This window comes from Odocoileus virginianus, chromosome 10 (assembly GCF_023699985.2).
Source record: "Odocoileus virginianus isolate 20LAN1187 ecotype Illinois chromosome 10, Ovbor_1.2, whole genome shotgun sequence".
Lineage (NCBI taxonomy): Eukaryota > Metazoa > Chordata > Mammalia > Artiodactyla > Cervidae > Odocoileus > Odocoileus virginianus.
In genome coordinates, this window is record NC_069683.1 from 3,967,014 (window position 1) to 3,987,797 (window position 20,784).

General features: G+C 37.2%; 1 protein-coding gene and 1 pseudogene across 1 annotated transcript; both read left to right on the plus strand.

Moving 5' to 3' along the window:
• Positions 1-755: 755 nt before the first annotated feature.
• Positions 756-1,717, plus strand: LOC110144586 (olfactory receptor 8J3-like; annotated as a pseudogene).
• Positions 1,718-10,527: 8,810 nt separating this feature from the next.
• LOC139036979 (olfactory receptor 8J3-like) lies at positions 10,528-11,475 on the plus strand. The gene has a single exon (XM_070472826.1). It carries the CDS (start codon positions 10,528-10,530, stop codon positions 11,473-11,475), a length of 948 nt encoding a protein of 315 aa, XP_070328927.1.
• Positions 11,476-20,784: the final 9,309 nt, after the last annotated feature.

Genomic DNA, 20,784 nt, shown 5'->3' on the forward strand with positions numbered 1-20,784 from the left:
GTTAACAGAAATAGATAGTCAAAACTGCAAGTTCAATATACACCAAATAGAAGCTATAGAAAGACAGTATAAATGAAAAGGGGTAGAGTATTGGCCAAATTATCTATTCTTAAGAAAAAGCAAGAAATCTCAGATTAAGAAATTAAGAATAGATGACAAATTATTCGTGTGCTTAGTCACTCAGTCATGTCTGACTCTGTGCCCCCACCAGGACTGTCACCCACCAGGGTCTTCTGTCCATGGAATTTCCCTGGCAAGAATATTGGAACAGGTTACCATTTCCTATTCCCAGGGATCTTCCCAACCCAGGGATAGAACCTCTGTCTCTTGCATATCCTGCATTGGCAGGTAGATTCTTTACCATTAAGCCACCTGGGAAATCTTGAATTCTTAGGGAACTTGCAATTCGTCATATCTCCCTCACACTCTGTTCAAGAGGCATCAGATTGGAATCTCTGTTCTAATTTTTAAGCTACTAAAACAGTCATAATTTAATAATATTACAAGAAAATAAATTCTCAAAATATACATTACACTGGATCATCTGTTTAACTTGCCATACCCATTTCTTCTCTTCAGTAAATGATTGCAAAATTGATTTACTAGACCTAAAACTTTGAGTTTAATAACTGAGATGAATAGGAGATCTCATCAAAGGATTGCTTTTGCATCTAATAACAGTCTTGGAAAATAATCCCATAAAGTTTGTGACTACTTCTTTTTTTCTTCAAGCAGATGGCTTTCTAAACTCTTACATGGCTCATGGAAATTTCACCCGAGTCACTGAGTTTATTCTCACAGGAGTCTCAGAACGTCCAGACCTCCAGATCCCACTCTTCTTTGTCTTCCTGGTCATCTATGGACTGACCGTGACAGGCAACCTAAGCATCATCACCCTCACCAGTGTGGACTCTCGACTTCAGACCCCCATGTATTTCTTCCTCCGGCACTTGGCCATCATCAATCTTGGCAATTCAACTGTCATTGCTCCTAAAATGCTGATCAACTTCTTAGTAAAGAAACACACCACCTCCTACTATGAATGTGCCATTCAGCTTGGAGGGTTCTTGGTTTTCATCATAGCTGAGGTGCTCATGTTAGCTGTGATGGCCTATGACCGCTATGTGGCCATTTGTAACCCCCTGCTCTACATGGCGGTGGTGTCTCGGCGGATCTGCTTTCTGCTGGTTTCCCTCACATACCTCTATAGCTTTTGCACATCAATTGTGACTTCATCTTCTGTATTCTCTATGACTTATTGTTCTTCCAATGTAATCAATCATTTTTACTGTGATACGGTCCCTCTGTTAGCATTGTCTTGCTCTGATACTTCAGTTCCAGAAGAGCAATATTTATATCTGCATCTACAAATTTGGCATTTTCCATAAGTACCGTTGTAGCATCTTATTTCAACATTGTTCTATCCATTCTAAAGATACATTCATCAGAAGGAAGGAAAAAAGCCTTCTCCACATGTGCTTCACATATGACAGCAGTGTCAGTCTTCTATGGAACTCTACTTTTTATGTATTTGCAGCCTCAGACTAACCATTCTATGGGTGTTGATAAAATGGCTTCAGTGTTCTATACACTGGTGATTCCCATGCTGAACCCTATGATCTACAGCCTGAGGAACAATGATGTGAAAGCTGCACTGAAGATGTTTATTAGAAATACATGCTGTTCTTTAAATCATTCTAGCTTTAAAACTCTATAGATAAACGAAGATAGACTGGCATTGGTTGTAGAAAGCTGAGATTAGATGAGTGATTTATAGGTTCTCAACTAATCCTGTAAATTAAATAGGATTCTCTTTCTAGAAAATGGTGATTTAAAAAAATAATTGGAGACTCCTGAAATTCTGAGATAAATATAGAAATGAAGCATATTCTCTAAGTTTGCTAAGTTCTCAGTTATCTAGGTCAAAAGAAATGTTTCCAGGAGTCAGGAGAGATATGCTAAGAAATAATTAAACTTGAACAGAGAAATATCTATAAATGAAAGAAGCAAGTTGATCTTTCTTATTATTTGGTTTCCTTTTCTTCTTATTCTGGGTATATATGGACATAGTAGATAACTACATCTTGAAGAATTGTAATTAGAGATGGCTAAATTAATTTTTACACTTTTTAGCAAAGTTATACCAATTATCTTTAAAATAAAACTACCTTCTCTGTCTTAATATTGTTTGATTGAAAAATATATGGTAAAAATGAATTTATATTATGAATGCTAAACAAAATATGACTGATAATTTTATTCAAATTAATACACTTTGTATGTTTTGAATTTATTATAAGCATGCAATTTTGATATTAACATGAAAGCATAGTCAACTTAAGATTTTCAATCTCATTACTCAAAGTAATACATGGATTTTATTGTGAGACAATGGACATTCAATGAACAATCTTTTTCAGATTTCTTTATATCACTACAAAAGCAATCTCTTTTCCAAACAAATTCTGTTATGTTTTCTGATAGTTTTTGATCAGTGAGCTTACACTAAAATCTGTTCTCTAACTCTGAATGGATAGAGGTGTGACCAGAGTCTATCTCAGACACATAAAATCAGAAACACCAGATAAAGATCACTAAACCCATATTTTAAGAAAAGTTGAATGGAGTTGGGGTTATGAAAATATTCAGAGATAAGATTGTAAATATTCACATTTACATGGAGGCTTTAAAATATAATCCACCATTTATTTTTAAAGCAGTATACAATGGGCTTTATGTCCAAATATCAAAGGTTTATGTTTTGGAAGGAATGAAAACCAATTGAGAGGAAGTGAAATCAGGAAAATAAGGGACATTTGGATATGCTTGCTTTTTCAGCAAGTGTTGTTGATTTACAACTTTATATAGGTTTTAGGTGTTCAGTTAAGTTCAGTTACTTAGTCATGTCAGACTCTGCCACCCCATGGACTGCAACATGTGGTTCCCTGTCCATCACCAACTCCCGGAGTTTACTGAAACTCATGTCCATTGAGTCGGTGATGCCATCCGACAACCTCATCCTCTGTCGTCCCCTTCTTCTCCCACCTTCAATCTTTCCCAGCATCAGGGTCTTTTCCAACAAGTCAGTTCTTTGCATCAGGTGGCCAAAGTATTGGAGTTTCAGCTTCAGCATCAGTCCTTCCAATGAATATTCAGGGCTTATTTCTTTTAGGATCTCCTTGCTGTCCAAGGGACTCTCAAGAGTCTTCTCCAATACCACAGTTCAAAAGTACCAATTCTTCAGCGCTCAGCTTTCTTTATGGTACAACTCTCAGATCCACAGATGACTACTGGAAAAATCATAGCTTTGACTAGATGGACCTTTGTTGATAAAGTAATGTCTCTGTTTTTTTGTATGCTCTCTAGTTGGCTCAAAGCTTTTCTTCCAAGGAGCAAATGTCTTTTAATTTTATGGCTGCAGTCACCATCTGCAGTGATTTTGGAGCCCAGAAAATTAAAGTCTCTCATTGTTTCTATTGTTTCTCCATCTATTTGTCATGAAGTGGTGGGACAGGATGCCATGATCTTTATTTTCTGAAAGTTGAATTTTAAGCTAACTTTTTCATTCTCCTCTTTCACTTTCATCAAGAGGCCTTTTAGTTCTTCACTTTCTGCCATAGGTGTGGTGTCATCTGCGTATCTGAGGGTATTGATATTTCTCCCAGCAATCTTGACTCCGGCTTGTGCTTCATCCAGCCTGGCAGTTCACTCCATTCCGATTAGGAACCAGCCAGTTGTTCCATGTCCATTTCTTCTTGACCTGCATACAGATTTCTCAGGAGGCAGGTAAGGTGGTCTGGTATTCCCATCTCTTGAAGAATTTTACACAGTTTGTTGGGATCCACACAGTCAAAGTTTTTGGCATAGTCACTAAAGCAGAAGTATATGTTTTTTTGGAACTCTTCTGCTTTTTTGATGATCCAACAGATGTTGGCAATTTCATCTCTGGTACCTCTACCTTTTCTGAATCCAGCTTTAACATCTTGAAATTCATGCTTCATGTACTGTTGAAGCCTGGCTTAGAGAAATTTGAGCATTACTTTGCTAGCATGTGAGATGAGTGCAACTGTGCAGTAGTTTAAACATTCTTTGACATTGCCTTTCTTTGGGACTGGAATGAAAACACCTTTTCCAGTCCTGTGGCCACTGCTGAGTTTTCCAAATTTGCTGGCATGTTGAGTTCAGCACTTTTACAGCATCATCATTTAGGATTTGAAATAGCTCAACTGGAATTCGATCACCACCACTAGCTTTGTTCGTTGTAATGCTTCCTAAGGCCCACTTGACTTCACCTTAAAGGATATCTGGCTCTAGGTGAGTGATCACATCATCGTGATTTTCTGTTTCATGAAGATCTTTTTTGTACAGTTCTTCTGTGTATTCTTGTCACCTCTTCTCAATATCTTCTGCCTCTGTTAGGCCCACACCATTTCTGTCCTTCACTGAGCCCATCTTTATATGAAATATTTCTAATTTTCTTGAAGAGATCTCTAGTATTTCCCATTCTATTGTTTTCCTCTATTTCTTTGCACTGATCACTGAGGAACCCTTTCTTATCTCTCCTTGGTATCCTTTGGAAGTCTGGATTCAAATGGGTATATCTTTTAGTTTTAGGTGTAGTTGTACACTACATATTTGGAAAAATAAAGCTAATGAATATAACAAAACAGAAGCAGATTCACAGGTATGAAGATCAGACTAGTGATTACCTATGGAGAGAGGGAAGGGAAAAGGGGCAAGATAGGGGTAGAAAAAGGCAGAACCAACTATATTTAATATAACTGTAAAATTGGAGAACAAAGAGGACATACACACAGTGAGGGTTTTCAGGTATCTTATGATTGAGAGCACTGGGCTGTGGTGTGAGTAAAGGGGTATAGTTAACAGTCCTTCACATGGGACGATGGTGGGCACGTGGAGACCGCAATAGTCAGGTAAAGATGAAGACACTAAGTTAGACCAGGAAGGACCGAGGTGCCTGGAATATGTGGAGCTGGGAACTGGAGTGGAGGCAGGTAAGCAGACACAGTGACTGCACAACAGCCTGAATGCTGCTTGAGAGGCCCAGTGACTTCTAAACCATACCTATTAAGGTGAGATTCCATAAGGCCAGGCCAAGAACAGCCTCCAGGGAATGAGAAATGGCTGGGGGTCTGGATGATGAACACTCCTGCTTCACACAGGATTGAAACACATCACAATTCTGTCAAACTCTAATGAGAAAATTCACTGAATGTCTAGGGCTCTGTCTAACTCAAACCTGAGCTATGTAGGTGGGGGAAAAGTTGAAGTACCCCCAGACAAAACTAAAAATGTGAATGAACATTTATATAACCATCCCTGAGACAGAGTTTTCAGTTTGACACAAATTTTGATAATTTCCTGAAAAAATAAGTAACTAGAACAAATAAAATCTGCCCTTTTAAGAAGAACATAGCAACATTTAGTTAGATATTGTCAGAGCATCATATCACAATTTTCAGGTTAGACTCCAAAGTTCTCTAATACAGCACAATCCTTGCAGTGATAACAGAGTGTGGTTCCAAGTTTTCCCTCTCTCTTCTCAGTCTTGAATGTTATTCTATGTACCCTGAGAAGGGACTTTATCAACTTTATGGCTTCTCCTACCCACTTTGTCTCCTGCATCCCAATTTGTTCTGTCCATGAGAAGTTGTCAGAGGGGAGAGAGTTTTCTGCCTTTCCTATCGGTACACAATTCTGCTTTGTATCACTGCAGGATCTTGAGCCAAAGAACTAAACAGAGACATCAAAATAATAAAACCTCTGAGTGTTTGTTGGCCATCTGGATGTCTTCTTTGGACAAATATCTGTTTAAGTCTTCTGCTCATTTTCTTGATTAGGTTGTTTGCTTTCATGATATTGAATTATACTAGCTGCTTATATATTTTGGAGATGAACCCTTTGTCGGCTGTTTCACTTGCAACTATTTTCTCCCATTCTGAAGTTGTCTTTTAATCTTTTTTATTGTGTTCCTTGCTGTGCAAAAACTTTTAAATTTAATTAGGTTCCATTTGTTTGTTTTTGTTTTTATTTCCATTTCTCTAGGAGGTGGGCCAAAGAGGACCTTGCTGTGACTTATATCAAAGAGTGTTCTGTATATATTTCCTTCCAGAATTTTATAGTTTCTGGTCTTTTGCATTTAGGTTTTTAAATTCACTTTGAGTTCATCTTTGTATATTGTGTTAGGAACTGTTCTAATTTCATTCTTTTACACATAACTGTCCAGTTTTCTCAGCACCACAAATTGAAGAAATTATCTTTTCTCCATTGTATATTATTGCCTCCTTTGTCAAAGATAAAGCATCCATAGGCATGCAGGTTTATCTCTGAACTTTCTATATTACCCATTGGTCTATATTTCTGTTTTTGTCCCAACCCCAAAAATGGGCAGAAGACTTAAATAGACATTTCTCCAAAGACATAGAGATTGCTAATAAATGCATGAAAAAAATGGTTAGCATTGCTAATTGCTAGAGAAATGCAAATCAAAACCACAATGAGGTGTCACCTCACACAGGTCAGAATGGCCATCAAAAAAATCTACAAACAATAAATGCTGGAGAGGATGTGGGAGAAAAGGGAAACCTCTTGCACCATTGGTGGGAATGTAAATTGTGAAGCCACTATGGAGAACAGTACGGAGACTCCTTAAAATACTAGTCATAAAACCACCACATGACCCAGCGAGACCACTACTGGGCATACACCCAGAGGAAACCATAATTGGAAAAGACACATGTACCCCAATGTTCATAGCAGCATTATGTGCAACAGCTAGGACATTGAAGCAACCTAGATGTCCATTGACAGATGAATGGATAAAGAAAATGTGGTACAAATATACAATGGAATATTACTCAGACACACACACACAAAATGAATTTGAGTCAATTCTAAGAAGGTGGGTGAAATTAAAATCTGTTATATAGAGCAAAGTACGTCATAAAGAGAAAAAAACCAAATATTGCATATTAACACACACACACACAATATGTATAATCTTATAAAAAAATGGTATTGATGAACCTATTTGTGGAAAAGGAGTGGAAACTCAGACATAGAGAATGAACTTGTGGGTACAGTGGAGGAACAAGAGAACAGGATGAATGGAGAAAGTAGCGCTGACACAAATGCACCACCATATGTAAAACAGACAGCTGGTGAGAAGTTGCTATATAACACAGGGACCCAGACTGGCACTCTGTCATGACCTAGAGGGGTGAATAGGGCGAGGGGAGGGAGACTTAAGCGGGGTGTGATAAATGTATAATTATGGCTGATTTGCATTGTTATATGGCAGAAAGCAACACAAGTCTGTAAAACAATTTTCCCTCAAAATGGGATAAATTAAGAAGTAAGAAAACTTCTAGAAGAAAATCTCCAAAAGCAGTTTCATCTAACACACTTATAAAAAGTGAAAAAATCAATAAAAGACTGATTAAAATGGACAAAATTTAGACACTTTAAAATGTATATATATATGAATAACCAGCAAGCACACTGACAAGTGTCCAATATTGGTCATCAAGTAAATGAAAACTAAACTCACAATGAGATTATTTCATCCCAATTTCCATTTATAAGTTATACTTTTAAAACTCTTATCCAATGATGATGATTTGTTTACCATTTTATCATGACTTCTGGAACAGTTGCAGTTTTACTGTGAGAAAGCATATCCATCTTTTTCATTGTTATTGTAATGATTGTCTTGAAGTACCTTTATGTCATGTAGGTCTCCATGGGACTGTACAGATAATTTATACTGTTTTCTTCCTTTCCTTAAATTGCTCCTTACAATTTTTTCACTAGAGAATATGCAGTATATCCTAGGTAATTTGAAGCCATTAAAGGCAATTAAAAAAAAAAAAAGCAACTCTCATATAATTTGGGCAGAATCATCTGAATAAATTCATACTACTTACTCAAGGAACACCACAAGTAGAGAGGGAAAGTATAAATTGCCCCTACCCAAAGACAATTCAGAGTAATTTGAGAGCAAAAAATTGAATTCTTCATTAAAGGTGAGCAAATAGTAATTGTAGATATTGATTAACACCACGGTGTTTCTAATTTCCTTTAATTCTTGGTTCCAACTAGGGACACTCTTACAGTCACTGACAGTTTATTCTTTACATCACAAAAATTTCATTATGTCTCTTGTTAACTGGTTTCCCTGGAAGATGATGGTAGTTTTAGGACATTAAAGCCTATGAATTGACTAGAGGTCATGTATTCATTTGATTTGTGAAAATTGAAAGTGGTATTTGGATATTGCAAGTTCAGAAAGAGTTAGGAATACCTGAAAATCATCAACAAAATAATCTATTAGGAATTAGTAAAGTTAAGATTTCCAGATAAAATATAGGATGCTCAGTTGAATTTAAATTTCAAATAAATATTAAATATTTTTTAATATCTTGCTTATGTAATATTTGTTTTTTTTCTTTAAATATGCCCAACACAGGTCTTCCCTGGTGAGTCAGTGGTAAAGAGTCCCCTGCCAATGCAGGAGACTTATATTTGATACCTTGTCCAGAAAGATCCCCTGGAGAAGGAAATGGCAACCCGATCCAGTATTCTTGCCTGGAGAACCCCATGGATAGAGGAGCCTGGTGGGCTACAGTCCCATGGGCTCTCCTCTAATGGTTAGCTCGAAGTGAAAGCATATAAAATGTTTCATCAGGATATTAGAAAATGACCAGAGATATCATTTCCCAAATTAGCAGAATGGGTAGTGTTTCACTTTCTCATAATCATCCTGATAGCAATTCCTTTTGATAAATACCCAGAAGTTGTAAGCTGGACAATATAGAGAGTCACTAATCAACAAGTATAAAGTTTCAGTTACATGAGATGAATGAGATCTAGAGATCTGCTGTACAACCTGTGCCTGTAATTAACAATACTGCACTATTCAGCCATAAGTCTCTTAATGGGGAAGATTTCAAGTTATGTATTCTAACCACATTGTTAAAATAAAAATTTAAAAGAAGAATGGGCAAGGTACAAGAATATGGAAATTTAGAAGGATGTAATAACTGACACTGAAAATGACAAGACCTTTGATAAACACAAGAATGATTCTCAGCAGATCTGAAGACTTCAAAGTGGCAAAACTGATACTATAAATCTGAATTCCATTGCTTAATCCAATTTTGTCTATCTTTCTATAAGAAAACCCATGATAGCAGGCCATGTTACCCTTGGTTCTAATCTGTGCATGAGAAAGGAGACTGAAACCAGAGTGGGACTCAGTAGAGAAACAGCAGACAGCACCATCTGGAAAAAAGGAATAGAACTGGCTCAGAAATCTCCAGCATTGTCTTTCCTTCTCAACTCCACTCCATGGATCAGAGTAGATTCCTGGTTTGATAAGTCAGAACCTCTGTAATATTTTAAAGGGAAAATAAAATCTGAGGTGAAAAAATGTTTTTTTTCTAGATTGCTTGTTTTAGTTCAACTGATACTTTTGAATATCAATAGGGAAACAGAGGGACTAGGGTTGAGAGTATGTCTGGTGAAGTGATATGACTAGACAAGTGATACAGACCTGAGTGTGGGATTCATTGAATATGAGAAACAAGGCTTTTTTCAATTATTACAGAAGATGTCTCAGATAATATATTTGATTAACAAAAAATGACTCTTATTTGCTTATCAACAAATCTGAGAAAATGGTAATATGAAGATGAGAAGTCCATGAGAGTGTTAGCTTGACCTAAGGAAGGAGGGGCTACTTAGGATGCCAAAGTATTATGGAAATTGGCAAACAATATAATAAAGAGCTTTAAAAGAAAAACTTAGACGAAGAAGATAATGTGTGTGATTTAATTGGTTGCTTTTCCACATTTAGTTTTGCAATTTAAGAAGAGTATATAACCAGCCTTTGTGTTCCCAGTCACTCAGTCATGTCTGACTTTTTTGGGCCCCATGAACTGTAGCCCACCAGGCTCCTCTGTCCATGGGATTCTCCAGGTAAGAACCCTGGAGTAGGTAGCCATTTCCTCCCCCAGGGGAATCTTCCTGACCCAGGGATTGAACCCATGTCTCCTGCATTGGCAGATAGACTCTTTACTACTGCACCCCCTGGGAAGTTATAAACCATCAGCACGCTTGACTTCAGCAGAATTAAGGGAACTGATGAGTTTCCCTGGTGGCTCAAATGGTAAAGAATCTGTCTGCAACACAGGAGACCTGAGTTTGATCCCTGGGTTGGGAAGATCCCCTGGAGAAAGGAATGGCTACCCACTCCAGTATTCTGACCTGGAGAATTATGTGGACTGGCAAGTCCATGGGTTCACAAAGAGTCAGACACGACTGAGTGACCTTCACTTTCTCAAGGGAACTGATATATTTTCAAAGTATGATTTTAGGAAATCTTACCCCAGGAATTACACTTGCCATATAACAACAGTCATAGAAAATGCAATTTTTAAATTGCAATTTAATTTTAAAAACTAACCACTTCTCCTTTTTTTCCCAGATGACTTTCCAAACTCTTACATGGCTCATGGAAATTTCACCCGAGTCACTGAGTTTATTCTCACAGGAGTCTCAGAACGTCCAGACCTCCAGATCCCACTCTTCTTTGTCTTCCTGGTCATCTATGGACTGACCGTGACAGGCAACCTAAGCATCATCACCCTCACCAGTGTGGACTCTCGACTTCAGACCCCCATGTATTTCTTCCTCCGGCACTTGGCCATCATCAATCTTGGCAATTCAACTGTCATTGCTCCTAAAATGCTGATCAACTTCTTAGTAAAGAAACACACCACCTCCTACTATGAATGTGCCATTCAGCTCGGAGGGTTCTTGGTTTTCATCGTAGCTGAGGTGCTCATGTTAGCTGTGATGGCCTATGACCGCTATGTGGCCATCTGTAACCCCCTGCTCTACATGGCGGTGGTGTCTCGGCGGATCTGCCTTCTGCTGGCTTCCCTCACATACCTATATAGCTTCTCCACAGCGGTTGTGGCCTCTTCTTCTGTATTCTCTGTGGCTTACTGCTCTTGCAATATCATCAATCATTTTTATTGTGATATTGCCCCTCTTCTAGCATTGTCCTGCTCTGATACTTCCTTTCCAGAAACATTTGTGTTCATATCTGCAGCTACAAATCTGGTGTTTTCCATAATTATAGTTCTTGTATCTTATTTCAACATTGTTTTGTTCATTCTCAAAATACATTCATCAGAAGGAAGGAAAAAAGCATTTTCCACGTGTGTGTCACATATGATGGCGGTGTCTGTCTTCTATGGGACGATGATATTCATGTATGCACAGCCTCAAACTAACCATTCTATGGATACTGATAAAGTGGCCTCTGTGTTTTATACTCTGGTGATTCCCATGCTGAACCCCATAATCTACAGCCTGAGGAACAAGGATGTGAAGGCTGCCTTAAAGAGATATCTGACAAATCCGTGCTGTTCTTTTAAATTGATGTAATATTAGAAATCTATAAATAAATAGAGAGTTAAGATAGAATGCCACTGTGTCAGAAAAAGCAACAGTTAGATGATTGATTAATAGGTATGCAGGCTACTCTGAATTAAAAGGTGCTAGAATTAGGGATGTACTGATTTAAAAAATAATCTGAAATTCTTGGATGTATGAATTTAATACAGAAACAAAGCATTATTCACTTGTTCTCTCAAGGGTTATGCAGGCATCTACATTGAAATAAATATTGCCAGGAGTCAGGAGAGATATGAGTTTGCAAGTTTTAAGTAAGTTAAAACAGAAGAAGGAAAATAATGGCTGAGAAAAGTAAGTGGATTTTTCTCATTCTTTGGCTTCCTTTTACTTTCTGTGCATATTTGCATGTAGTGGATCACTGCCTCTGGAATTGCAGATGGCCTAAATCCTTTTCATCACTAAGCAGCAAAATTAAACTGACAAATTTCTTTAAAACAATCCCTAACTCTTTCTTAGTGTCATTTGAAGGAAAAGCTGCACACTCCTGATACATTTGCATTTTGAATGCTAACCAAAATGCAGTTGAAATTATTTTTACAGTAATGAGTATAGCTCATACAACTCTTTAATGAAGGATACAAGGCACCATCACTGATTACTTCTACTCTGAATCCTGCTGCATGATAATCTTAGTGGTATCTATAGGAGTTTTCTCTTCTCCTTATTCTAAACATCAGTCTTCTATAGTATGTGTAATAAATGTACTGTGTTTTGGTATTAGTGAGCATTCAATGAACCATGTTTTTTGTAAGTTCTTCACATCATTAAGGGAAATTTTTAATTGCTCTTTTATTTTTTTTATTTCTGATAGTTTTTGAGTGTACATCAAAACGTATGATACAACTTGCACATACACAGGTGACCAGACTGTATCTCAGATTTATCAGATGAGAATGGAGTTAAGCAGCATAATGATAAACTAATGGGGTGTTATTTACATAGTGCATGTATCCAAGCTGGCCTTTCCAGCAAAGAAGAGCAGTAGGCATACTTTGAAACTAATTGACTAAAAATATCTGTATTTCTAGACTAGCCATGTACCTGGTAAACAAATAATATCCCTGAAAGTATTTAGTTTCATTTGGATTCTCAAATAGTGAATATTAAAATGCTCAGTGTTTCATGATAAAATGTATCAGATCTATTTTATTTATTTATTTATTTATTTTTAAATTTCATGCTGTACAAACAGTGCTATGGGTATAATTTCATTTGGAAGAAAATCTCTGAGTGTATTTCTTTAATTTCAGAAGTTTCTTCCTAACACCATTGGGTAAATATTTCCCAATTGTGTCTCTTTTATACCTCTCTTCTGTGGACCAGAATAAATTGGTTTTTTCAGATACTTTCATTTATCCTTTGCCTTTAAAGAGATGTCACACACACACAAAAGAAATTGCACAGTGAGTTTATTATATCAGTAAATGTGTGATACTACTATTAATACGATCATTGTAAACAGAAAAGTGTGATCTTATAAGAAACTGTCATTTGCTAAAGAAAATGAAAGAGAGTAGCTCCTAACCAGGCAATCAAAATTCATATTTGGGGATTTCCCTGGCAGACCCAGCTTCCCCCTCAGTCAGTCTCTCCCATCATGAATCTTCCATAAGCCTCTTATCCTTCTCGATCAAAGGGTAGACACATTGAAAACCACAATCATAGAAAACTAACAAATCTTATCACATGGACCACAGCCTTATCTAAATCAATGAAACTATAAGCCATGCCATGTAGGGCAACCCAAGACAGATAGGACATTGTGGAGAGTTCTGACAAAATGTGGTCCACTGGAGAAGGGAATGGTGAAACACTTCATTAATCTTGCCTTGAGAAACCCATGAACAGTATGACAAGGTAAAAACATAGGACACTGAAAGAGGAACTCCCCAGGTCAGTAGGTGCCCAATACGCTACTGGAGATCAGTGGAGAAAAAACTCCAGAAAGAGTGAAGAGACGGAGCCAAAACAAAAACGACACCCAGTTGTGGATATGACTGGTGATGGAAGCAAGGTCTGATGCTGTAAAGAGCAATAATGCATAGGAACCTGGAATGCTAGGTCCATGAATCAAGGCAAATTGAAAGTGATCGAACAAGAGATGGCAGAGTGAACATCAACATTTTAGGAATCAGTGAAGTAAAATGGACTGGAAAGGGTGGATTTATCTCAAATGTCCATTATATCTACTACTGTGGGCAAAAATCACTTAGAAGAAATGGAGTAGCCATCATAGTCAACAAAAGAGTCCGAAATGCAGTACTTGGATGTTATCTCAAAAATGACAGAATGATCTCTGTTCACTTCCAAGGCAAATCATTCAATATCAGAGCAATCCAAGTCTATGCCCCAACCAGTAATGCTGAAGAAGCTGAAGTTAAATGGTTCTATGAAGACCTACAAGACCTTTCAGAACAAACATCCAAAAAAGATATTATCTTCATTAAAGGGGATTGGAATGCAAAAGTAGGAAGTCAAGAAACACCTGGAGTAACAGCAAATTTGGCCTTGGAGTACAGAATGAAGCAGGACAAAGGCTAATAGAGTTTTGCCAAAAGAATGCACTGGTAATAGCAAAGACCCTATTCCAACAACAAAAGAGGTGACTCTACACATGGACATCACCAGACGGCCAATACTGAAATCAGATTGATTATATTCTTTGCAGTTAAAGATGGAAAAGCTCTATACAGTCAGCAAAAACAAGACTGAGAGCTGACTGTGGCTCAGATTATGAACTCTTTGTTGCCAAATTCAGACTTAAACTGAAGAAAGTAGGGAAAACCAACAGACTATTTAGGTATGACCTAAATTAAATCTCTTACAATTATACAGTAGAAGTGAGATATAGATTTAAGGGACTAGATCTAATAGAGTGCCTGATGATCTATGAATGGAGGTTCATGACATTGCACAGTAGACAGAGATCAAGACCACCACCACCACCACCACCCCCCGCCCAGCCCTGGCAAAAGAAAAGGAAAAAAGCAAAATGGCTGTCTGAGGAGGCCTTACAAATAGCTGTGAAAAAAAGAGAAACAAAAAGCAAATGAGAAAAGGGAAGATATACCCATTTAAATGCAAAGTTCCAAAGAATAGCAAGGAGAGATAAGAAAACCTTCCTCAATGATCAGGACAAAGACAGAGGAAAACAATAGAATGGGAAAGACTAGAGATCTCTTCAAGGAAACTAGAGATACCAAGGGAAAATTTCACGCAAACATGGACTCAATAAAGGACAGAAATGGTATGAACCTAACAGAAGTAGAAAATAGTAAGAAGAAGCAGCAAGAATACATGGAAGAACTGTACAAAAAAGATCTTCACAACCCAGATAATCACGATGGTGTTGTCACTCACCGAGAGCCAGACATCTGGAATGTGAATCAAGTGGGCCTTAGAAAGCATCACTACGAACAAAGCTAGTGGTGGTGATGGAATTCCAGTTGAGCTATTTCAAATCCTAAATGATAATGCTGTGAAAGTGCTGCACTCAATGTGCCAGCGAATCTGGAAAACTCAGCAGTGGCCACAGGACTGAAAAAGGTCAGTTTTCATTCCAATCCCTAAGAAAGGCAATGCCAAGTAATGTTCAACCTACTACACAATTGCTCTCATCTCACACAATAGTAAAGTAATGCTTAAAACTCTCCAAGCCAGGCTTCAGCAATACTTGGACCATGAACTTCCAGATGTTCAAACTGGTTTTAGAAAAGGCAGAGGAACCATAGATCAAATTGCCAACATCCACTGGATCACTGAAAAAGCAAGAGAGTTCCAGAAAGACATCTATTTCTGCTTTATTGACTATGCCAAAGCCTTTGACTTTGTGGATCACAATAAACTATGGAAAATTCTGAAGGAGATGGGAATACCAGATCACCTGACCTCCTTCTTGAGAAATCTGTATGCAAGTCAGGTAGCAACAGTTAGAACTGGACATGGAATAGCAGAATGGTTCCAAACTGGACAAGGAGTACGTCAAGGCTTGATATTGTCACCCTTCTTATTTAAGTTATATGCAGAGCACATCATGAGAAACATTGGGCTCCAGGAAGCACAAGCTGGAATCAAGATTGCCACAAGAAATATCAGTAACCTCATATATGCAGATGACACCACCCTTATGACAGAAAGTGAAGAAGAACTAAGGAGCCTCTTGATGAAAGTGAAAGAGGACATTGGATAAGTTGGCTTAAAGCTCAGCATTCAGAAAACTAAGATCATGGCATCCAGTTCCATCACTTCATGGCAAATAGATGGGGAAACAGTGTTAACAGTGACAGACTTTATTTTGGGGGGCTCCAAAATCACTGCATATGGTGACTGCAGCCATGAAATTAAAAGATACTTACTCCTTGGAAGGAAAATTATGACCAATCTAGATAGCATATTAAATAGCAGAGATATTATTTTGCCAACAAAGTCCAGGTAGTCAAGGCTATGGTTTTTCCAGTAGTCAGATATGGGTGTGAGAGTTGAACTATAAAGAAAGCTGAGCATCAAAGAAGTAATTCTTTTGAACTGTGGTGTAGGAGAAGACTCTTGTGAGAACCTTGGACTGTGAGGAGATTCAACCAGTCCATCCTAAAGGAGATCAGTCCTGGGTTCATTGGAAGGACTGATGTTGAAGCTGAAACTCCAATACTTTGGCCACCTGATGCAGAGCTTATCTATTTGAAAAGACCCTGATGCTGGGAAAGATTGGAGTGGGGAGAAGAAGGAGACGACAGAGGATGAGATGGTTGGATGTCATCACTGATTCAATGGACATGAGTTTTGGTAAATCCCGGGAGTTAGTTATGGACAGGGAGGCCTCGCGTGCTGCAGTCCATGGAGTCACAAAGAGTCAGACATGACTGAGCAAGTGAAGTGAACTGAACTAGTTGTCCAGTGGTTGAGACACGACACTTCCGATGCAGGGGGTGCAAGTTTAATCCCTGGTCCGAGAATTAAGATTCCTTGTCACACAACACAACCAAAAAAAAAGTACTGATATGGTTTCATGTCAAACAGTGTGGTTTGAGAGTCAAAAGCAGAAACTGATAAAGATGTCAGGTACCAAAATGAATATTGTAAGACAAAAGATCAAAGGAGAATGAGGAAGAGAACACAGGTGGAGTGTATGAAGACATTATGGTGTAATATGCTCTATATTATATGCATTCACATCCTACAGGGGAAATATTGTATATATTCAGAGCCTAAGCATTCTTAGGAGAAGGAAATGGCAACCTACCCCAGTATTCTTGTCTGGAGAATCCCAAGGGCAGAGGAGCCTGGTGGACCACAGTCCATGGTTTCCCAAAGAGTCAGACACGACTGAGCAAGTAACACACACAAACATTTTTAAGGGCTGTATATAATTACAAATATGTAATGCAAGAGTAACATATTACAAGGACATGCAGTATGGTGCAAGAAGACTGTGTGGTATTTCTGAGTGGTGAATTGAGCATATTAACCATTTGTCATTTAGTAGCTAAGTCATTCCCAACTCTGCGACCCCATGGAAGGCAGCATGTCAGGTTTTCTGTCCTTCACAATCTCCCAGATTTTGTTCAAACTCATGTCCATTGAGTTGGTGATGCTTATCCAACCATCTCATCCTCTGTCACCCCATTCTCCTACTGCAGACTTTCTCAGGATCAGAGTCTTTATTATTAACCGTAGATGTAAGCAGAAAGTTATAAACCAACATATCCCGACTTAAAAATCTTCCCTACAGCCTGGTAGCTTCTGATATTCACTGGAGACTGACACTGTTCACCATGACTTATTTGTGACAATACAGATAAACCACAAAGACCTTCAGCATGCAAAAATAAGATTACCATCCATGAAAAAGCAAAGTTGAACCAATTCCTAGACAAAGAACAAGTGTCATCACAATCCCTAAAATAGGAAGATGTAAGAAAAGATAATTAAACATTTTATGTCATCTATTATGACCATAATTTTGAGACAAAAAATCCATTTCTGTTTGTGAATTAATCTATGTGAAAATAATAAAAGAAATAACAAAAATGGGAATATTAATTTATGGTTGCTATAGTTTTTGTGAAGTACACTATTACTGACATTGTGTTAAGCAATCTATAGACATTGTGGTGGTGGTTTAGTTGCTAAGTCGTGTCCACCTACTGCGACCCCATGGACTATATAACATGCCAGGCTCCTCTGTCCATGGAAATTCTCCAGGCAAGAATACTGGAGTGGGTTGCCATTTCCTTCCCCATCTATAGACATTATTTACTGCTAAATAGTTACATTAAATCCATTTTTTTAACTCAAAACAAACAGCACTTAATTTGAAAAATATTTTCAGATAAGATGACTATGACTTTGAAAAGAGTATTTGTCAAAATACTTCCAGCTAATAAATGATTAAAGTTGGGATTCTAAACAGAAATTTGATCAAAAGCTCACACTCCCAAGAACTAAACAAAATCACATAGCATCAAATCATCTTTAGCTCATATTTTCATTACACAAGATTCAACTAAATTTAAATATTTATAGTACATATATAATTGATCATACAGGTTTTATAATGACTGAATAAATTGGGACTTAGCCACAACATTAAAAAAAAATCCCCTACATTGAATTTGATGATGTTTTAACAGCTTAATTAAAGTAGACATATACAACATAAAATGCACCTATTGTGAGGAAATAAATAGTAAGTGAATTAGTAGTTTATTTTAGTAAATTTATAGTAATTGTGCAACCATATCATTATCCAGGCCATTCCAGGCCATTTCAAAGTTGCAAGTTTATAAAGTATATGTTTATAAAGACTTGAGCATATACAATCATGTTCTAGTTGTAAATATTTATTTTGTCACCTAATAAAGTTCCTTTGTGCCCATTTCCAAGTGATTTTCATGTTCATCTATACCCCCAGGCAGCTTGTGATCTATATTCTGTCTCATATATTTTCCATTTTAGGAATTTTCATTTAAATGTAGTCATACAATGTACAGACTTCTGTGTCTGACTTCTTACACTAATAAAAGATATTATGTTTTATTCATGTTGTAGCATCTATTAGAAATAATATTATTTTGTTTCTGAATTACATTTGCTTATATGAATATGACATGTTTGTTTATTCATTTATTGATTAACAGACATTTGGATTATTTTATTTTTTGCTTATTATGAATATTTTTGCTATGTATATTTGTGTAACAGTCTCATGTTCATATTTTTATTTTTGTTGGATTGCCTCTTTGGAGCAGAACTGCTAGGGTGATTGGAGAGTCTATGTTACCTTTTATAAAAATACCAGAAAGTTTTCCAAAGTTTTTATTCTTACAGAAATATAAGGGTTCAGCTTCTTTGTACCTTAACACTTGCTATTGACAATAGTTTTGATTAGTGTCATTCTAGAAAGTTCGTAGTGACACTGTGCTGGGGTTTTAATTTGCTTTTCCTTAATGGCTGAAGATTTTGAGCTTGATCTCAGTATTAAATCTGCAGCTGAGCCGCTAGTCTATTGATTTTACCAGCCAGTACTGTGACCTCATATCATGTACAATTTTAGTGTTTCTAAGAAAAGCCACTGGGATCACATTTGCTTTGAAATTCATCTCTAGAAATGGATTTTTTCAAACTCCACATCAAATCAAATCAGCCTATATCTAGCAGCAAAACTATAGATCCTCATGATGCTTCTAAAGTGACATTTCTAAATAGCCAATAGATTTTATTTACTCAAACTATAATTTTATTTATTGTAGCCATATTTATAATTGATAGTGAAAACAACCAAGTATCCTTTAATAGGTGAATGGATAAACAAATTGTAATACATCCATACAATGGAATACTATTCATAAATAAAGGGGATTGAGATATCAAGGTACAAGCAGAGATGGGACATTTGTTTAGTTGTAGATCCACTTGTAAATTTAATTATTGAAATAAAAGAGGCATTGTATATTCCTAGAATATTTAATATATCCAATATACAGTTTCTGCCTATATAATTCTTATCCTGATCATCACCTATAGAATATAATCAAGCTGCTATTTTTAAGTATCTAATGCCTTCATTGGAAGGACTGATGCTGAAGCTGAAGCTCCAACACTTTGGCCACCTGGTGTGAACAGCCAGCTCATTGGAAAAGTCCTGGATGCTGGAAGATTGAAGGCAAGAGGAGAAGGGGACAACAGAGGATGAGATGGTTGGATGGCATCACCGACTCAGTGGGCATGAGTTTGAGCAAACTCCAGGATATGGTGAAAGACAGGGAAGCCTGGCGTGCTGCAGTTCATGGGGTCACAAAGAGTTGGATATGATTGAGTGAGTGAACAACACCTTAGATATTTCAGTGAATTTTTTAGCTGTAGATATGCACTTCAAAAACAGGGACTTTTGTTAATAAATCTTCAGTTAGCCTTCGCAAGCCAGTAGAGCATGGACTGTAATTTTTCTGATGATCTCACTCACATTATGCTCTGAGGTAAATCCTTTGGGACAGAGATACTGACAAAAGCTTGCAGTCATCTGTTACCCAAACCATTAGGGGGAGAAATTGGTGTGGCCTCCACTCAGGTAGGTTAGAAGAATGATTCATTTCAAAATGTCGAGCTATGACTCAGAGATGTGTAATAGTTCTCATCTCAAGATAACAATCTTAAAAATTAAAGAGCGTAATATTAACACACTAGGCTATAATAAAACAATTTGAAATACATTTTATAACCTATAGATAATGCTTTATCTGTATTTATATTAGTTTTGGTGAAAGTAGCAAAAGCATCTAGTTTTCAAGTGAACAATTAAAGAACTAGAAGGAAGTGAAGAGATAGTTTAGTGCCTTTTAAAATATATATTGCAGTTGTGAGTTGCTCACTAAGTGGTGAATGACTCTTTGTGACCCCATGACTGCAGCATGCCAGGCCCCCCTATCCTTCACTATCTCCTGGAGTTTGCTCAAATTCATGTCCACTTATTTGGTGATGCTATCTAAACATCTCATCTACTCCTGCCTTCAATCTTTCCCAGCATCAGGGTTTTTTCCAACAAGTCAGCTCTTCACATCTGGTGGCCAAAATATCAGAGCTTTAGCTTCAGCATCAGTCCTTCCAATGAATATTCAGTGCTGATTTCCTTTAAGATTGACTGGTTGAACATATATACATGAATAAATTAAACTTCAAAATGTTCAAGTGAGTTTCCCAAGCTCATGTAGCTAATTAAAGACAGAATCAAGTGTAGAAGGTAAGGTTGAATAAGCATGATGTATGTATATGTCTAGAATTAGT